Source organism: Dermacentor albipictus, chromosome 6 (assembly GCF_038994185.2).
Source record: "Dermacentor albipictus isolate Rhodes 1998 colony chromosome 6, USDA_Dalb.pri_finalv2, whole genome shotgun sequence".
NCBI classification, from domain to species: Eukaryota; Metazoa; Arthropoda; class Arachnida; order Ixodida; family Ixodidae; genus Dermacentor; species Dermacentor albipictus.
Genome location: NC_091826.1, coordinates 33,490,213 through 33,510,382, shown reverse-complemented (window position 1 = coordinate 33,510,382; position 20,170 = coordinate 33,490,213). Strand labels below are relative to the sequence as shown.

Sequence of the window (20,170 nt, the reverse complement as noted above, 5' to 3'; positions counted from 1 at the left end):
TCACAGACAGACTATAATTGTACAAGGAATTAAAATTAATATTTAACTAATTAAGTTTTTTATCTAATTACTGTGCAGCACACGTTGCAATTTATCACTTGTAGCCGATCCCTTCGGAAGTCATCTGCTCCAAGTGAATTATGAAGACGCCAGTTTTGGGATATGCATTCTCAAGTTTCATGACGAACTGCTTTGGTGTTCCAGCAGTTTTTTTGTGCCTCAGTGTGTAAAGAGACATTGTGAAGAAAAGTAAGCAGACGAACAGTGCATTTTCATCGCAAGTTTGACGGTGCTTATTTCAAAAGGTATGCAAGTTTAAAAATTCATTCCAAGTGGATGTGCCTTGTGAAACCACCGGCTTCAGTTTGTATATTGCAATATGTAGGCTAAACTTATTAGCTTGAGTGGTGCAATATGTAGGCTAAACTTATTAGCTTGAGTGGAATTTTGTTAATTATTCAATTATGGTTTTTAATGTCTTATGTGATTAATTGTCACCTCTTCCAAGCCATGCAGATCGATGAGTATAATTTTGCTGTTTCGCCACAGGTGATTTAAAAAAAATGATAATGTCAAAATAAGGATGCCCGGTTACTAGAACTGCTCACATTCATTTACTTGGATGCACATACATTGCTTTGGTAAGATATTTTCCATCTGTAGATCTGCCTTACCTTTGCCAGCTTCCTTTTTTTGGCGTTGTTAGAGCAGCTTCCACATTCGATGACCTTTGTAGTTTCTGCAGAAGCAGTTGATAGCACCTCATTAATTAATGGTTAAATGATTTGCAATGAGCACAAGTACTTATATTTACTGGGACTTGCATCGCCAATTATGGCAGGCACTACTGTACCCTTAATGCGATTTGACTAACACGTGAGATGATGACTGATAACACTACTGACCCTGTTACAATGAATGCACAGCACCAGTTGTTGCATGAGCAATGCACCTCAAGGTAGCAACATGATTGTTCATGAGATGGTGGACTGAAGTTTCTTAAAAACAACATTACACTACAGAATTTTTTACTGTTGCTAACTTGTAGAAGCATACTGCAACCAATATGAAAGCTGCATGCTAAGTTTATCCTATGAAAAAAGGGAAGTGTCAGTGAATCATGAGGTGTATATTGTGGGTGCTCCATATTATTATTATTAATATTATTATTATTATTATTATTATTATTATTATTATTATTATTATTTCAGATACTGTCAATCCCAGCGGGATTTTTACAGGTTGGGCATAGATTATACACTCACAAATAGTGATAAAAACAGGTTTACATGATTTCAACTATATTTGCAATCGACACGAAGCAGATATACACTTATGGTAGGAAATAAAACAAGGGTACATTTCATTTGGCAAAAGGGGGTGACATTACATAGGCAAATACCATGCTCATACAGATCTCATTTTATACAATGACATGAGTGGGGTTATTTCCGGCTAACATAATCTAATTATTGCACAACAGCTCTTCTACAAGGGTTATAAATTTCGGCAACGATCTGCTAGTCGTTATGAAGGGGTCCAGGCTATTCCATTCTCTTATTGCAAGAGGAAAGAACGAATATCTAAAACAGTCAGTGCAAAATGCATACTCTTTAAGTGTTAATGAATGCTTATGGCGGGAAAGTCTGGTGTCAGCTAGGGATATATACAAAGAAGTATTTATTCGTAATGCATTGTGTATTAATTGGAACAATAATTTAAGTCTTGCTAGCTTGGCACGGTTTTGCAGAGTAGGAATACCGGCTTGTTTTAGCAGTTGGGTAGGTGAATCGCTATTCTTGTATTTGTTAAAGATGAATCTAATTGCCTTTCGCTGCACTCCTTCTAGTTTGTTAATAAGCTGTTGTGTATAAGGAAACCAAATTGTGTTACCATATTCGAGAACTGGGCGAATAAATGCGTTGTATAATAGCAGTTTAATTTCCGGCGGCGCAGCTCGAAGTCTTCACACTATCACTTCATACCACACTATCACGAGTGCGTGACTGCATGTAACAGGCTAACGCCCTCCAAACATGAGTACCAAACAATCAGCACTAATCAGCCATGTTTTCAAAGCAGATCTGTAAGCTTGCATGTATGCCCTTGCTAGCTTGAATCAGTTTCTCGAGAGTAATAGCAATCATATAGGTTTTATTAGGTAATAGCTTTATCAAAAATTAGTTGGGCCCACAAACCTGTTACATATTTCTGCTACTTTCATTTTTGTATTGATTGTGATCAAACGGGAGGAGGACAGAACTTCACAGTCACTACACCACTGTCTTGTGACTAGAATACCTTAAGCTAGGCTAGTTCATGCACCCCTTAACATCAAAATAATGCAAGCACAGAACTAAATGGAAAGTGCTAACTATGTTAGCATAGCCTTTTTTTACAGAAAAGACGTGTTTACCTGCACTGGTGTCACCTCCAATTGAAGAACAGCAGCTAGGCTGGATGGGTCGGTGACATAGAGGCTCTCCTGTACTTGACTGTTGTCTCCGGTATCCATTGCAGCCTGGTAGCAAGAGCACATGCCAGCCATTTCCGTTTAAACTTCAATTGCAACCACTGTATGCTTATAACACAATAAAAGTGTTGGGTGAATTGCACATAGAATAGATGCTCACCTGCGCAAGTTGTGGCTCAATAGGAACACTGGTACTTAGGCCAGATGGACCGGGCTCAGACAGGCTGGTCTGGACTGCAGTTTCATATTCCAAATCCATGGCAGCCTGAAAACAAGAGTGCTTATGTATATCAGCTGTTTGCCTTACAACACAGTAACACACTACTGCCTTCCTGAAGTACTCAGCAAACATGTAGGAAAGAAAGCAGCTATGTATTTAAAATAGTTCATGTATAGGTTTGTGTGTATTGACAGAACAGTGACCGCACTCACTCAATGTTGAGCTCATGCAAGAATGCTAGCTTGAATCAGTTTCTTCAGCAGTCATATAGATTTTATTAGGTATTAGCGTTATGAAAAATTAGTTGGGCCCACAAACCTGTTACATATTTCCGCTACTTTCATTTTTGTATTGATTGTGATCAAACGGGAGGAGGACAGAACTTCAGTCTCTAAACCAGTGTCTTGTGACTATAATACTATAAGCTAGGCTAGTTCATGCACCCCTTAACATCAGAATAATGCAAGCACAGAAATAAATGGAAAGTGCTAACTATGTTAGCATAGCCTTTTTTTACAGAAAAGACGTGTTTACCTGCACTGGTGTCACCTCCAATTGAAGAACAGCAGCTAGGCTGGATGGGTCGGTGACATAGAGGCTCTCCTGTACTTGACTGTTGTCTCCAGTATCCATTGCAGCCTGGTAGCAAGAGCACATGTCAGCCATTTCCGTTTAAACTTCAATTGCAACCACTGTATGCTTATAACACAATAAATGTGTTGGGTGAATTGCACATAGAATAGATGCTCACCTGCGCAAGTTGTGGCTCAATAGGAACACTGGTACTTAGGCCAGATGGACCGGGCTCAGACAGGTTGGTCTGGACTGCAGTTTCATATTCCAAATCCATGGCAGCCTGAAAACAAGAGTGCTTATTGTAATCACCTGTATGGCCTAAACTGCCTACTTGAAGTACTACAAAGGTGTAGGAAAAGTGCAACACAGAAGGAAATAATGTGCACCTGTTCAAACGTAGTCTGACTGTAGAGACCAGCACCTAAGCCAGACAAACCAGGGGTAGGTAGGCTGGCCTGAGCTGAGCGTTCATCAAAACTTGTGGCAACCTGAGGGCAAGACATCAATGAGTAAATAACCGCTTCAAGTAAAACTGTGCGGCATGACTTGGACTAAGCGAGACGTGGAATTTACAGGGATGAGCGTGCGATAGCCGCATTCATCCCTATTAGGCGTTGTGCAGTCTTTGATATGTGCCAAATGGCCTGATACAATTTTTTGTTCAATAGCAACTGCTGGCTATTATTAGCGAATTCAAATGTTCACCTGTGCAAGCACCATCAAGCCTTCATCACATCCTTGCGCGAGTTGAGAGGATGCAGAGTGCGAGTGTGCAACATGGCTTGTTGCATCAGATGCACTGTCACCTTGGTAAACTGGATGAGGCAGCTGGGAGGTTGCAAACTTCATATTAATAATGTTACACATGATAAGGAAGGGATGTCAAATAGCAGTAACTGAATATGTGCTTGGCCACTTTGGGACTACTAACAACATATCCTTTGTTTGCTCTCACAAAATTATTTGGCATGGTTTGGCAAGATTACTTCTGAAATTGTGCTTTCAGTAGAAAGTTTAAAATGCATGCAGTTAATTTTTTTCCATCACTCCAACTCGTGTACTGGGTGCCACGAATAACCAGAGAAGCAGGTACGATATGCATAATTAAAAGTTATGAGAAACATATAGAGTTTTAACTCGTGTTAAAGTTGGAAAACTTGTATAGTGAGCACTGTATACTGCTGAAAATTTATTTATTTGTTTCGGTAAGTCGGTTGATTGTGTGTAAATTTGCTTTCTAAAATTTATCCTCTACTAAAATTCTGGTCGCATACAGGTATCAGCATTGTTTACCAGTTTAAAGAAACCCCCCCCCCTTCCTTATATGCATTTGTGTATGTATTGCAAGAGCCATGCCTCATAAGAAGCATCAGTTCTCACCAAGAGCGTCGGCACTGCATGTCCCCGCAGACGGACTCTACTTGGCGACGTGCGATCTATATGTTCATCCCGAAAGTGAGTTGAACAAATGCGGGCTTGCTTCTTAGGCTCTCGATCACCTCTGGAGGATGGCCAAATTGCCTCTATCCACTTTTTCCGACGAACGGTGTCACCGGGAAACCTGATAATGAAGAATCACGCGCATATGTATTAGATGATAACTTATACTGTGCGAATAAAATATTTTACTGTTATACTATAACTATAGAATTATTATCGCTATGTGAATGCGTGTATAATAAGTTCTAGTTTTTCCTCCGATAAAACACCAACCACATAAGGAAATTTACTTACACGTGAAAAGATATGGGCGGTCCACTTGTCGGCGTGCGCGACTTGCATCCTGGCACACAACAACTAGGCATTGGATGAGCGGATACCTAGGCAAGCGTCCGCACAACTCGTGCGCGGAACGAAAACTGAAAAAACGGTGCCTTTCGCGCATCGTTCGCTAGGAAAGAAACGCAGAAAATGCAGTCATGGCCAGTCGACTCTTCATCCGGGACGGCTGCTTTGACTTATTAAGGAACGAATCCTCCCTACCACAAGCTTATCTCATCTGTGCCTGCGAGAAGCGCAGGGAAGTGAAGGTTAGCGGATGCGCTGCAAGAATACACAAGGCGCCACAGAACGTACACCTGCGAACACGTCGAACGGCTAGCTATTCCATGCTCCCACGTAGGCCGGGTCCACGCGCGTATTGTTCGGCACCGTGCGCCGGCCAGTCGACTCTTCATCCGGGAAGATGGGAAAGAAGCGGCTGCTTTGACTTATTAAGGAAATAATTCTCCCTACCGCAGGCGTACCTTATCTGTGCGCGCGCGAAGCGCAGGGAAGGTCAGCGGATGCGCCGCAAGAGTGAGGAAGGCTCCACAGAGCGTACCTGCGAACACAGCAAACGGCTGTTTCATGGTCGCAGGTGGGCCGGTTCCACGCGCGTACTGTTCTGCATTGTGCGCCGGCTATCGCAAAACTTTGGTTCCGTGACGCTTCACTTACCGTGCGAAGAAGGCACCTCAAGCCGCAGTCAATGAACCTAAACGTGGAGTCAGAAACAACATTCTGCCTCCTCGCCGGCGCGCTGTCGAAGTGATGCGCGGCCACACGAAGTTTGTTCAATAAAGCACGACGATTCCTCAAGCGAGAATGTGTTTGTGCTCATAAACTCCAAATGGATCGCAAATGGGTTGGTGTGTCGTACGTGTCTCCAGTGCGTTCTTGCGGTGCAGTAAGAATGCGTACATCTTTTTTCGCATCGCCAGACGTCTAGCTCGCAAGACCGTATGAGAGCCCCAGGAAGCCCAAGCAGAGAAAAGCAAGTAGAAGGCAGCGATAAAGGGGACCTTTTTTTAAAAAACACGCAAGAGCTGGGTAGCGGCCGGTACCTGCGGTTAATGAGAAGAGTTCAGTTGGTTGGCCTTATATTTAAGGCATGTTTATTTTCATAATAGCCGGTAAAAGCAGCCGATTCGACCTCACGGCCCAATTTGTGAAGTTCATTATGAACTTCTTTTAACATGGGTTCGGCAACGGCAACGCAATGAGACATCGCGATTGTTTAGTATTGCTGCGGAGCGAGCGAGCGCGCTCCGTGCGCGAAACCACGCGCAGCGCGGCGCACGTGGTTTCGCGAAAGATGTAAACAAGAGAGGAGGGTGGCACAAAAGGCGGAGCATCGCCACGAGCAACGCCAACTTCCGGCTTCACTTTTGCTTCACAAAGGGTGACGTCAGGGCCTCTCCTTAGTTTCCTTCCTCCGTGTGGTCTCGTAATAACCGTATGATCGCTCCCAACTTGCCAACTCCCCCCCTAGCAGACAACGTGCTCGGTTGCACCTTGTCATTTGACGTCGTGATTTTGCGTGTCGTCATTTTGACGTCACCGAAAACGCAGCCGCGCCCCGCGGCTGGCGGCGTCGGCGCGGAGTAGGCCAATCCCGCGCGCCGTTAACCGAACGAAGGCGCCGAACGACGATCTCTGATCGCGGCCCCAAGGGTTCATTCTCGTCTTGGAGAGTCGACCACAGCCACCCGAAGTGAGCGGACGTGCCGTCGGCGCTCTCCGGACCCCGAAATCTGCCCGAAGAGAGCGTACGTGCCGTCGGCGCGCACTCCGAACCGATCCGACGTGAGCTTTGCCCGTCGCCCCCTGCCCGGGCCTCCCGAGGCGCGAGCTTTGCCCGTCGCCCCCCGCCCGGGCCTCCCGAGGTGCCGTGCGCTGTGTGTGCCAGTCACCACGCAATACGCACGAATCCCCTCCGTTTGCGCCGCTGCCGACCGCTAAACCTACATCCGAACTTTTAACGCGATAGCGTTAAGGAGCTCGTGTCGCAGAAAAGCCGGTGTCGTCGGCGTCGGTGTCGGCGGCGGCGTTTGCGGCGTTGACCGTGAGCGATAAATCATGGCAGGCGCTTCATAAATAAAAAGCAACTTCCAAGATTGGCCCGGTGGGAATCGAACCAGGGTCTCCGGAGTGTGAGACGGAGACGCTACCACTCAGCCACGAGTTCGATGCTTCCAAGCGGTGCAAACGCGCCTCTAGTGAATGCGTTGTTGCCTTCGAAACGAGCCGTGGAACGTTATACTGCGGTGTATATCGGTAATTATGAACATGTAACGTACAGAAGTCACAATTACACGAGTTGCGAAGTGCGTTTCCGCTGCATTTCTTCTGCGCTTTCCGCACACGCAGAGCCATCGTGCGGCAAACACAGAAGACCCTCTCCTCTCAATGTACGGCGCTGCCCCGACAGGAGGCGCGCCGCGCGCGCATTGGGACCGCTGCCAGGCGCGTCGCGGGACTCCCTCTCCCCTGACGACGCTTCGCGGTGCTCCCGGTCCTTTCTTTAGATTACTATCTATCTCTCTGCCCGTGCCGATCGCGACGTTTGGCTGGCGTAGATCGTTTCCCCTCCGAGACACCGAGTTCTTTGGTTCGTTCCGTTCGCTCAGGCGCAGGTTTCGTTGCCGCACCGAACGCTGCGTTGCTCGACGCTCACCGCGTGATAGGTGGGCGCTAAGTCCGATGCGGGGCGCATCGTAAGTGATCGCTGTGCCGTAGCGCATTGTCTTATACCCCTTGGCGGGTCGACGGGAACGCTGTCGCGTCCCACTCTTGAAGGCGAAGCTTAAGCGTCCTCCAATTTTTTTGGACCACATCGATGTCGGAAAGTCTGCTCCTCGTCACCCGCGCACTTGGTCTTGCCTCGCTAATCACTGGTAGCGCACCCACCCCCAACAGCCATGGAGGTGCAGGGCGAAGACCTCGACCCGACAACGTTCAGACCCAGTGAGTGGACCACGATACTCCGCGCGTACAAAGGAGGCAAACCAAGCCCGGAAACGCTGGTTGTGCCTCCTCATGCAGCCCCTGTTCGAGATAAGCCTGCCGCGCCCGCCGTCGGTGCTCCGGCCGACACTGCCCCTGCGACCTTCAAGCCGACATACCGTGCTCAACAACAACAGCTGCGCGTGACGCACGCAATCGCATTGCGAAGTAAGCAACTTGCTTCACTCCCTCCCGGCACTATAAGGGTAGTCTTCCGACCAAGAGGAGGCCTCGCTTTGAACGGAGCCATGGCGCAGCCACTCATGAAAGCTCTGCGAGTCACCGCCGCTGACCGGGACCTAGGAGAGTTCCACCTCCGGATTCACCCGACGAATAACACCTTCACGGTCGCTACACCTCACGAGTCAACGGCCCTTCACCTCGTCCAACTCAAGGAAGTGGTCCTTCAAGAAACCAGTTACCCCGTCGCCGCCTACATCGCACCGCCGCCCGCTGCTGCGCGCGGAGTCATCTCGCAAGCCTACTGGGCGGAAACACCCGAAGAGATGCTACAAGACCTCCAGACTCGCAACCCGGAAGCTGATATCATCGCAGCCCGCAGAATGAGTAGGACCCTCTCCATATTGATCACATTTGCGCATGGCCCAGTCCCTCACACCATACGCTACATGAGTGTAGTGCATAGATGCACGACGTACAAGGGAAGTCCAGACGCGTGCACAAACTGTCGTCGACCGGGCACAGACACGACGTGTGCCCCCACCCCAAGAGTGGTCTCTGCCCGCGGTGCGGGGACAAGCATGAGCCGCAAGATGTTCCCTCCTGCATCCCGATCTGCATTCTCTGTGGGGGGGCAGCACCTCACGGGCACCGGCTCGTGCAAGGCAAGAAATTCCGCCACCAAACGACATAGCCCACCGCCCCAGAAGTCAAAGTTCCCTACCAAGAAGGACTTTCCCCCGCTTAACACGACCCTCCCGTCTACCTCTACATGGGCTTCCAAGGTTGCCAAGACGAATATCATGACCTCCCAGGACTCGGACGTGAAGGCTCTGCGGGATGAGGTAAGGCAGCTCAAGGCAGCCCTCTCTACCTCCACCCCTGCTCTACCCCCCGCTCCACCATCCCCATCTTCCTCATCCAACCCGTCCGACCAACCTCCTCAGAAAAAGAGGAGGCCTGATGAGAGCCCAGTCCAACCTATAGACCTGGAAGCCAAATTTCAGGACCTCGCCCAAAACCTAGAATCCAAGTTCACAGAGCGCATTACTGCGCAGGTCACTGCACAGTGCCAGACTATGATTGAAGCTACCATTACAGGTATAATAGATAGGGTCATATCTAGCATCATGGCCAAGGTTGAGGAGCGTTTAGCTAACCTTATATCTGGACTCTCAGCGGCCTCTCCCCAGGCAGTCCCACCTTCTGCACTCCTCCTTCGCCCCGCCACCCTTCAACATGGCTCCTCCGAGGCAAAATAATTCCTTACAAATTATTCAATGGAATTGCAGGGGCTTTCGGCGAAAGCGCGACCCTCTGCAGCAGATTATCGCCAACTCTTTGTCCCCACCAGACATTATCGCTATCCAGGACGCCAATGTTTGCAGGCAACTGCCAGGATACGCTGTTATCCCCTCTGACTCCACTGAACTTCCTCGGGTGGTTACATACGTCTGTAACACCTTGCATTACGCGGAGCACGACGTTACTTCCCCTATTGCTCACACCTTCATCGAAATTTTACCCCCCACCCCTGCACAATCTCCCCTGTTCATGCTTAACTGCTATCATCTCCCACGACAGCCGATTCACCTACTTGTTCCACTCCTCAAATCCGTAACCCAAATGGCCGGATGTCTACTTCTATAGTGCGCCTTTACCGCACGCTTTCTTGCTAGAGAAAAAAAGTAAAAGAAAGAAAGAACGAGGATTGGCCACGAGTAGGCGCAGCGCCGAAAAAAGAAAAACAGATGACTTGTTGCGTTCGCGACCGGCCCCCTATGCGTCCGCGCCCGTGACTCGACAACAAATTCGAGTGATGCTTAAGCTTCGCCTTTAAGATTGGAGTGCGATAGCATTCAAACACCCCTGACTGCTCCCCACCCTTTACGGCAAATGGAGCATTCGTAATCGTAATGTTTACCTGCAAACGCGTGCCGTGTGTGTGTGTGTGTAGTGACTTTTGAACGAGAGGAAGACAGAAGTGCATGAACGGCGAGCTTTGTGGCGGAAGCACGGCATCTTGCGTGGTTCGCGATGCGGCGGAGGCGAACGCCAGCTGGAGTTAAAGGGACACTAATGGGTTAGTATGAAGTCAAGGTAAAGTGATAAAGCAATGCTCTAGAACGTCTAAGGCGCCAATATAATCGCGAACAGAGCTTGAGCAGCCGAAAAACTAAAGTAAATGCTTCACACTATTTAGACCCTCCAGCGACATTCCAGTACTGGCCCGATGACGAAGGCACTCCTCATAAGCATTTGTGACTAGTACTCAACTACCCGTAATAAAAAGATCATTTCATTACGTTATAAGACGGAACAAAATGCTACTTGTCTACTTCTGCTCGATTGCAAGAAAAAATAACATATTGACGTTACGCTTGATTAATATGGCTGATCGAAAGGTTTAGTTTTCGCTCGACTCTGCGCGCTCGACATTGCGCCGCGCGCGCTTTGAGTTTCAGTTGTTTCGTTATCGCGTCGTGCTGCGGTGGTCCTGCTGGCTCGCGAAACTTGCATTTGGAACAAGCAGTGAGAATGCCACGTCCATGTGGTGTCGTGGGATGCGCGATCAGTCCGCGGAACTTGGCCAAGGGCCGTCGCAGCGGGGAATCCAACGTTGCTTACCACTCTGTGACAACGAGTGAACCTCTCCGTTGGAAGTGGTTAAGTGTCGTACCTCTGTCACAGCGCGCTGGCAAAGAGCCGAACAATCACGTAGTGTGCTCGCTGCACTTTCGTACAGTGTATTACGAGTTCGACGCCGACTTACTGAAGTCGTGTGGGGTGCCTTTCAAAGCAGGCCGCCGCCGTAGTAGTACGCAATGACGCCGGCAGCGCGAGCCCTCGGCAGCAAGTGACGTTCGTCAGTGCTTAAATCGCTGAAGTCGAGGCCAGCATCGCGAGACAATGTGTAGTTGTCAGAGTCGTCCTTTGCAACGACCGTCCAAGTTGGCGTCATGAAATAGAGAGCCAGCTTATCGTCCCGCATTTTCACTTTCGCTAGCAACCATAGTTCCGCTTTAGCGCTGTTGTCGGCTCCATCTTGGCTCTGTTTATGGCCCCGTGTTTACGTTTTGCGCAGAAAAGCCGTAGCGCCGTCTGCGGGCGCCGTTTTACTCACCGACGTTGCAACGTCACCATATGAGACCATGACGTCACTACTCCTCGATGAAAGGGCGGGTGATTTGAACTGCGCTAGAGGCACGCCGACGCTACAGAACGCATTTTCTCTTAAAATACGTCTCTTCTTCGCGCAGAAACAAGCGTTTCGAGGTTTCTGGATGATATTTCAAGAGTCCACGTGGACTTAATTATAACCTTGAAGTGTCCCTTTAATGGAGGACACCGGGCGCACCGCTCCGTGGACCTCGAGACGCCCAACCCGCCGGCGCGCGCAAAATGGCGGACGCCGCGGCTGGTCTGTGAACGCCTCGGCCGGTTTGGGTTTGTGAAGGGGTTTGTTTGAGTTTTTGCGCAAACTATTTATTTTGTCTGGTATAGTGAAATTACAATCCGAGAGCTATTGTTTCTGTAGGTGTATGCAAGTCGTAGTTTACGATTTTTCTGCGTATTTTAGCTCGTGAAGTTCAATTATTTCAGTCAATGCCTTGCATCATATAGAAGCCCTGGGTATACGTGGGTGTAAAAGCTTTTTGCCGATGCGACACCGGACGCCGGATTTCCTGCGACACGGTCTCCTTAACGCTGTCGCGTTAGAAGCGTCCGCCGCGGGGGGCGCAAGCTGAGGCTACGCTTAACTGTGCCCGTCGAAGCCGCCACAGCGCCAGTCGTAGCCGGGCTACCTCGCGGCTACTCTCGGACACCGCCGGCGCGGAAACATGCGCGCTTGCAGTCACGGAGGGACGCGCATGCGCGAAACAGGGGTGCGCCACACACTATCGTGTCCCGAAATATTTTGTGGCCGAGTGTACGCCATCGCGCCATTGGAAATTCCTGAATAACTGAGACACGACGAGATAAAGACTGCTTTCATATCGTCAGCGAGCGCATTCCACGCCGTGAAAGAAAGCTTCCACGTGTGAACTGATATCGGGGAGAGAAGAAAGCAGATATACGAATGGCTCATTTATACGAAGAAATACTACAGACATCCCTATAGAAGGACAATAAAAATATTTAGTTGTTTAGCCTGACGGGTGAAACATTGAAAGTAATTATAAAATGTGAAGACGCCAAACAAACCGACACACACAAGAGAAGAGAACGGGACAAGTAGCCAGTCGCAAGTGCAACTGTGGCGCCTTGTCCCCTTCTCATCTCTTGTGTGTTTCGGTTTGTTTGGCGTCTTCATATTTTATAATGAACAGCTACCAACTAGCTCAAGAAGAGGAGCTTTTAAGGTACATTGAAAGTGATAGCAAGATTTTAGCGTAGCGTTTCAACAACTCGGTCGGTGTTCTTACTGCACGCGGCGACGATGTATTGTCGCGATGAAGCACGCAAGGACATTCCGGCTGTGCAGAAGAAACAGCGCCCTGGCAGCTACCAGGCTTCTCAGAATGCTCGAGTTGCGAAAAGCTTTGCCAGATGGCGTTGCGAGCGTCGCACCTCCGTTGTGCACTGTACATGAGACAGACGATAAACCATTGGCGTTAGTCTGCGAAAAGTTATTATCAGTCGGCGCCTGATTATTCCATCGTCTACTGTTACTAGTTAATATTGTAACGTAAGAAGACGCAAATGAAAAGCTATATACAAGTATATTTACAACGTAATACGCCGCACTTGGCCAAGAGGCAACAGCCCGCGCTAGCCTCTCATCGTTGTCGTCGTCTTCTTACTGCTCGCCTCTTCGTCATCGGTAATACTATTCCGTAGCACTACCCCCGGCGGCAAAAGCGCCGTCCCGGAGCGACTAAAGGCCGGACTTGGAAACAGTGTAGTAGGCCTTGAGCCTACTGACGTGCACGACATCACTAGGTGCCACAGTAGATGACGAGGTTGAGCTCACAGGGGCAATTTCGTACGTCACAGGCGTCACCTGGCGCAGCACGCGGTAGGGCCCTGTGTATCGCGAAAGGAGCTTTTGTGAAAGTCCGACGTGACGAGAGGGCGACCACAAGAGCACGAGAGCACCAGGCGAAAACTGTACGTCACGGTGGCGGGCGTTGTACTGACGCTGCTGAGTGGTGTGCGAGTCCGTCAGTCGAGCACGGGCAAGCTGGCGTGCATGGTCGGCGAGAGCGATGGCGTCGCGCGCATACTCGCTTGTTGAGATCGAAGCAGGAGGAAGTGCCGTGTCAAGGGGCAAGGTCGGTTCGCGACCGTAGAGCAGATAAAAGGGAGAAAATCCGGCGGTGTCGTGCCGGGAAGAATTATAAGCGAATGTGACGTAAGGAAGGGCAATGTCCCAGTCGCGGTGGTCCTTGGAAACGTACTTTGACAGCATATCGGTAAGAGTACGGTTTAACCGCTCTGTCAGGCCATTGGTTTGAGGATGGTATGAGGTAGTCAGCTTGTGTTGAGTGGAGCAGGAACGTACAATGTCGGCGATAACTTTCGAGAGGAAGTTACGACCACGGTCAGTGAGCAGCTGTCGCGGGGCGCCATGAAGTAAGATAATGTCACGCAAGAGAAAGTCCGCGACGTCAGTGGCGCAACTGGTAGGGAGAGCCCGCGTGATAGCGTATCGGGTGGCGTAATCAGTCGCGACGGCTACCCATTTGTTCCCAGAGGATGACGTGGGAAAGGGACCGAGGAGGTCTAATCCAACACGAAAGAACGGTTCCACAGGGACAGTGATCGGCTGGAGATGACCGGCAGGTAGCACCTGAGGTGTTTTCCGACGCTGGCAGGTATCGCAGGCAGCAACATACTGTCGGACGGAGCGAGCGAGACCAGGCCAATAGAAGCGGCGGCGGACGCGGTCGTACGTGCGGGTTACGCCAAGATGTCCTGCAGTAGGTGCGTCATGCATCTCAAAGAGCACAGTCTGTCGTAGATGTTTTGGCACGACAAGAAGAAGATCAGATCCGTCAGGGAGGAAGTTCCTTGGGTACAGAATGCCGCCCTGGAGGACATATCGGCGAACGGATGCGTCGGTAGGTGTAGAGCGCAGACGCTCGATGAGTACTCGCAGCGATAGGTCTCGGTACTGCTCATCGGCGATGTTAGCGAAGGCAGACACAGAGAAAATGCCGTCGGCGGTACTACTGTCGGCGTCGTCAGGCTCGTCTACCGGGTAGCGAGACAGGCAGTCAGCGTCCTTGTGTAGCCGGCCAGATTTCTAGGTGACAGAGAACGAATATTCTTGGAGGCGTAAGGCCCAGCGACCAAGTCTTCCTGAAGGGTCTTTCAATGAGCATAACCAACAAAGCGCGTGATGGTCTGTGATAACGGAAAAGGGTCGGCCTTATAAGTATGGGCGGAACTTCGCAACCGCCCAAACTAGGGCCAGACACTCACGCTCAGTGATGGAATAGTTGCGCTCCGCGGGTGAGAGGAGCCTGCTGGCGTAAGCGATAACACGGTCGTTGCCGCGCTGGCGTTGTGCCAGTACTGCGCCAATTCCGTGACCGCTGGCATCAGTACGAACTTCGGTAGGCGCAGAAGGATCGAAATGGGCCAGAACGGGAGGCGTTGTGAGAACGTCGATTAGATGCGAGAATGCAGAGGCCTCGTTATAGCCCCACTGGAAAGGGGCGTCTTTTTTCAAAAGCTCGGTTAGTGGTCGTGCTATGGCCGCGAAATTTTTCACGAAACGGCGGAAGTAGGAACAAAGGCCGATGAAGCTGCGCACATCCTTGACACACTTCGGAACAGGAAAGTGCGTAACAGCATGGATCTTGCCTGGGTCCGGTTGCACTCCGTTCGCGTCAAGGAGATGCCCAAGGACGGTAATCTGGCGACGGCCGAATTGGCACTTCGATGCGTTCAGTTGCAGACCGGCGCGACGAAAAACGTCCAGGACTGCCGAGAGGCGCTCGAGGTGCGTAGCGAACGTTGGGGAGAATACTATGACGTCGTCCAAGTAGCACAGGCATATGGACCATTTGAAACCGTGAAGAAGGGAGTCCATCATGCGTTCAAAAGTGGCAGGAGCGTTACATAGACCAAACGGCATCACTTTGAATTGATAAAGACCGTCCGGAGTTACAAAAGCAGTCTTCTCGCGGTCGAGATCGTCCACAGCAATCTGCCAGTAGCCGGAGCGGAGGTCAATAGAAGAGAAGTAGCGAGCACCATGGAGGCAGTCAAGGGCGTCATCGATCCGAGGTAGGGGATACACGTCCTTTTTGGTAACCCTGTTAAGGTGCCGATAATCCACGCAAAAGCGCCATGAGCCATCCTTCTTTTTTACCAGTACAACCGGTGACGCCCATGGACTACATGACGGTTCTATGATGTTATTGGCAAGCATTTTTCGAACTTCAGCGTGAATAACTTGACGCTCAACCGGTGACACTCGATAGGGGCGGCGATGAATAGGAGGGGCATCGCCGGTATTAATGCGATGTTTAACAGTTGTAGTTTGGGCCAAAGGACGATCGTGATAGTCAAAAATATCGTTGTAGGAAAACAGAACGCGGTAGAGCTCACGAGCGTGCTCGGACGGCATGTCGGGCGCAATCATTTTCTGTAAGTCGGCGATGGTGCAAGTTGTCGACTGAGATGGTAGAGGAGGATCGGCTGAATGGCTGTCTACCTCAATAGATGCTACTGAGTGATCTTCGAATGAGCAAAGCTGGGCCAGAGACATCCCGCGTGGCAGCACTTGTGTCGTCAAGCCAAAATTGACCACTGGCAGGCAGACGCAATTAGCCGTAATAGATAAAACGGTATGAGGTACCGTGATCCCGTGTGTAAGGAGGACGTCTTGTATAGGAGCCGCGATATAGTGACCGTCGGGCACTGGTGGGGATGACACTAGGTCAACGTAAGTCAGTGCCGTAGGTGGCAAGCGAACAAAGTCGACGGAACTGAGGCGACTGGGGTGTGGTTCAGCGGGATCCAGAACAGGCAGGTCAAGGCGGAGAGTACTGGCGGAACAATCAATTAGAGCAGAATGTGCGGAGAGGAAGTCTAAGCCGAGGATGATGTCATGGGGACAGTGGGCGATGACCGTGAATAGCACGACTGTTGAGCGATCGGCGAAGGAGACGCGGGCGGCACACATACCAATTACGGGGGCTGTTCCGCCATCGGCGACACGGACAACAAGCGTCGTGGCGGGCGTGATTATTTTTTTCAGGCGGGTACGAAAGTCCGCGCTCATTACCGACAAATGCGCCCCAGTGTCTATAAGAGCAGATACAGGAACACCGTCGACTTGCACGTCAAGAAGGTTCAGATGAGTGGGCAACGTCAGTGGAGGATTTGGCGGCGTAGGGAGCAATGCAGCGTCACCTCGAGGCGCTGCATCATTCAGTTTTCCGGCTGGGAGCGGCGTCCGAAGGGAGTCGGCGAAAAGGAGCGACGGGGCTGGGGAGAGCGAGATTGTCGTCGTTGGGGCGAAGGCGAACGAGAATAGGGGCGGTTCGGCGCAGGAGAGTCAGTGGCGGCATTATCGGAGCGTGCGGCATAAGGACGAGAAGGGCCACCCGAGGGGCGAGAATAGGCAGTATAAGCAGACCGGGTCGGGGAAGTCCAGCGACTTCGACAGTGCCGAGAAATGTGCCCGATGCGACGGCAGTGAAAACAAATGGGCTTGTCGTCGGCAGTGCGCCATTCAGCTGGGTTGCGGAAACGTGGTGGGTAAGACGATGCGGGACGGGGCGGAATCGAAGAAGCCGGATGGGTATCAGGGTGATGGGCCGAGCAGATGGTGTGAAGGCCCATGTTTTCGAACTCCTGGCGGACAACTGCCTGGATCAGGGAAACCGTGACTGCCGGTACGTTGGTGGGGCTGGAGTCGAAGGCAGCCGGATAGGCGGCCTCAATCTCACGCCGAACGAGCTTGGTAATATCGCCGGTGTTGTTGGGACGAGGAGCGTCGGCACAGGAAGAAGTCGCTGGGGTGTTGGGCAAACGGGCAAACTGCTGATCGATACGTCTGCTTTTAGCGAGTTCCAGGCGGCGGCACTCTTTGATAACAGCATCCACCGTCGCGACGTTGTTGAACACGAGCAAGTTGAAGGCGTCATCGGCAATGCCTTTGAGGATGTGGGATACCTTGTCTGACTCAGGCATGTGTGCATCAACTTTGCGGCACAGAGCCAGGACGTCCAGAATGTACGTGACATAGGGCTCTGTTGACGTCTGCACACGGCCGGAAAGCGCCTTCTGCGCGGCAAGTTTGTGACCGTAGGGGTTGCCGAACAAGTCTCGGAGCTTTTGCTTGAACGAATCCCAACTGGTGAGCTCCTCTTCGTGCGTCCGAAACCAAACTCGAGGTGTGCCACCGAGGTAAAAGACTACGTTGGCCAGCATGATAGTAGGGTCCCACCGGTTATTGCGGCTGACGTGTTCGTACAGGCTGATCCAGTCGTCGACGTCGTCCCCATCTTTGCCCGAGAATACGCCAGGATCACGAGGAGCAGGGAGAGAGATGTAGGTCGTCGAAGTGGCAGGAGGGGTCGGAGGCGGCTGAGTCGAATTGTCATCGCCGGGAGCCATGAAGCTAGGCTCGACGTACCGTCCACTGCGAAGCTCCGTGACGAGGTACAGGGAACGTCCACCTCCACCAGATATGTAACGTAAGAAGACGCAAATGAAAAGCTATATACAAGTATATTTACAACGTAACACGCCGCACTTGGCCAAGAGGCAACAGCCCGCGCTAGCCTCTCATCGTTGTCGTCGTCTTCTTACTGCTCGCCTCTTCGTCATCGGTAATACTATTCCGTAGCAATATAAATGTACTATAACCTCAAAATAGTATAAAAATGTTTCACGATATCTTTTTATAAGATTCCGTATTGACGTAAGAAGTCACGCCGATCATACGCGTACGAACTAAGGTCGATACAAATAGGTCGCGAAGCTTCGGGCAAAAAGCGGTTCAGTACAAATTGTCACCGACATCAGCAAGGGTGGCTACGGGAGCAGCGATTGAAGCGCGACTGTGTTTGGAGGGAACAAACATTAGGAAAGAAAAAATCGTTTTTAATTCAAGCGAAACACAGTTTTATTCATTCAACGAACATAAAATTTCTGGTCAATCTTATATATCCGTGATGAGTTAAGAAAATACAAGTTTATTCAATTTTATTATTATTAATAAATGCATTTATTTTCGGCGCCCATCGTTACAGAGGGCGTTGACGCCGCTGTCACTCGCACTGCAATGCAGCTCTTGAAATGTGCAGGAAGGCGCGCTCGTAAAGTTCACCTGTCGAAATACGCCCTGCTATCCTGCTTGTCGACGTTTGTCTGAATTCGGTGGCGCGGGTAGTTTCATCGCTTCCTGACCTGTTCAGTCAAAAGTAGCGAGTTACGACCGCCAGGCAGTCGGCGGCAAGCTCTCGGCCCACGCCTACGCTTGTCTTTGGTGCCGATCTCGCTGGCTGCAACAGCACTTGCTGGGAGCACCTGTCCCATTTGCGGGCGGCGCGGAGCGTGCTTCAACCATCCTGGAGGCCCTCGCCCAGCTTCTATCGTCAGGAGCTAATCACTGGCTGCAAGATGGCCCACTAGTCGGGACGCCTGCGCATCTGCAACGTCCAGGAGGATAAAGTCTCGACCGCGCAGCAGCTTCTTCGCTGTCGGCGGCAAGCGCTAGGCACAGGCTTACACTTGTCTTTGGTGCAGGTGAGGTGTAGTATTCGCTGTTTTTGTTTTTCACATTACTTCATGCTTGCCGCCGTCTGCTGCCTTTCCGATTTGAAAGATGACAATGGAACGGAACTGTGGTTTATGTAGGAAACTGCTGGCCGGCTCAGGGCAAATTTGTAACCTGCGTAGAATGCCAACACGGTTTTCACTTTGGGAAAAAAATGTGCTGGCGTCGCTGAGACTACCATGTCGGGCAAAGGAGCTGATAAGCGAGACAGTTGGCGATGCCGTACTTGTCTAGCGGACAACCAGGCATCGACGGAAGTTGAATTAGTGCCTGTTTCAGCATCAGTATCTGAATTAGCAGCAAAGATAGAAGCCTTACTTCCGCTGAAAGACGCCGTCAACTCCCTTGCCCTAAAAGTAGATGAGCTTCTCTCACTGAGAGTTACGGTGGATGCACTTCACAAATCGGTGCAGAACGTCGAATCTTCCATTGCTTTCCCGTCGGAAAGGTATGAAGAGGCGCGCGCTTCGGACGCAAAGCGCCAGGTCACCATTGAAAAACTGGAGACAGAAGTAGCAACACTGCGCTCTGCTGCCTCTGAACACTCAGAGGAAATTGGACAACAGCGAGAGGAGGTGAATGGGGCAGAGGAGTACAGCAGGTTGCCCAATTTGGAAATTCACGGTTTCCCGCAGAAACCTACGGAGGTACTTTTTTCACTAATCGGTGACTTGGCACAAAAGCTGGAAGTGCCTTTTGATGATTGTGATGTGGACGCCACCATCCATCGAATGCCAGCGAAGCGTGAAGGGGCACCTGTCGTGCTGGTTAGGTTTGTGAGTAGAATTTTGAAAGAGAAATGGATGACTTCACGTGCGAAATTACGGTCCCTAGTTGAAAGCAAAGATATCCCTCCCATGTTTTTCCGCGACAATCTAACGGGCTTTAACAAACAATTGTTTTGGGCTGCGCGGCAAAAGGGAAAAGAAGTGAAGTACAGATTTGTGTGGTCAAGACACGGAAAATTTTTTGTCAGGAGATCAGAAGGCACACCTCTAACGCGTATCAATGGTTTTGCCGACTTTGATAGGCTTGTTCGGCAATGAACACTGTCTTTCACGAATGCAATGATTTAGCTGCCTTCTGCAGCTTATCGCTTCAAGGTGACAAAGCGTTTTCGGCTGTGCACATGAACATTCGTAGCATTCGTCGTCACTGGAACGAGTTTCTTGCTCTTTTCCATAACACTGACCACATATTAGACGTAATC

General features: G+C 50.4%; 1 protein-coding gene and 2 long non-coding RNA genes across 3 annotated transcripts in view; 2 read left to right on the top strand and 1 right to left on the bottom strand.

Moving 5' to 3' along the window:
* The window catches only part of LOC139060952 (uncharacterized), a 58,128-nt gene that overhangs the window by 28,357 nt on the left and 9,601 nt on the right, over positions 1–20,170 (top strand). The window lies entirely within an intron of this gene.
* Positions 92–2,500, top strand: LOC135898027 (uncharacterized). Its single transcript, XR_011506941.1, has 3 exons — positions 92–305; positions 550–641; positions 2,389–2,500. It is a non-coding gene; the product is annotated as an uncharacterized lncRNA (long non-coding RNA).
* LOC139061408 (uncharacterized) lies at positions 2,555–3,744 on the bottom strand. Its single transcript, XM_070541403.1, has 5 exons — positions 3,656–3,744; positions 3,445–3,549; positions 3,228–3,332; positions 2,634–2,738; positions 2,555–2,581 (listed from the first exon to the last, which is right to left on the bottom strand). The coding sequence occupies exons 2-5, from the start codon at positions 3,541–3,543 to the stop codon at positions 2,555–2,557; spliced, it is 336 nt and encodes a 111-aa protein (XP_070397504.1). The 5' UTR covers positions 3,544–3,549; positions 3,656–3,744.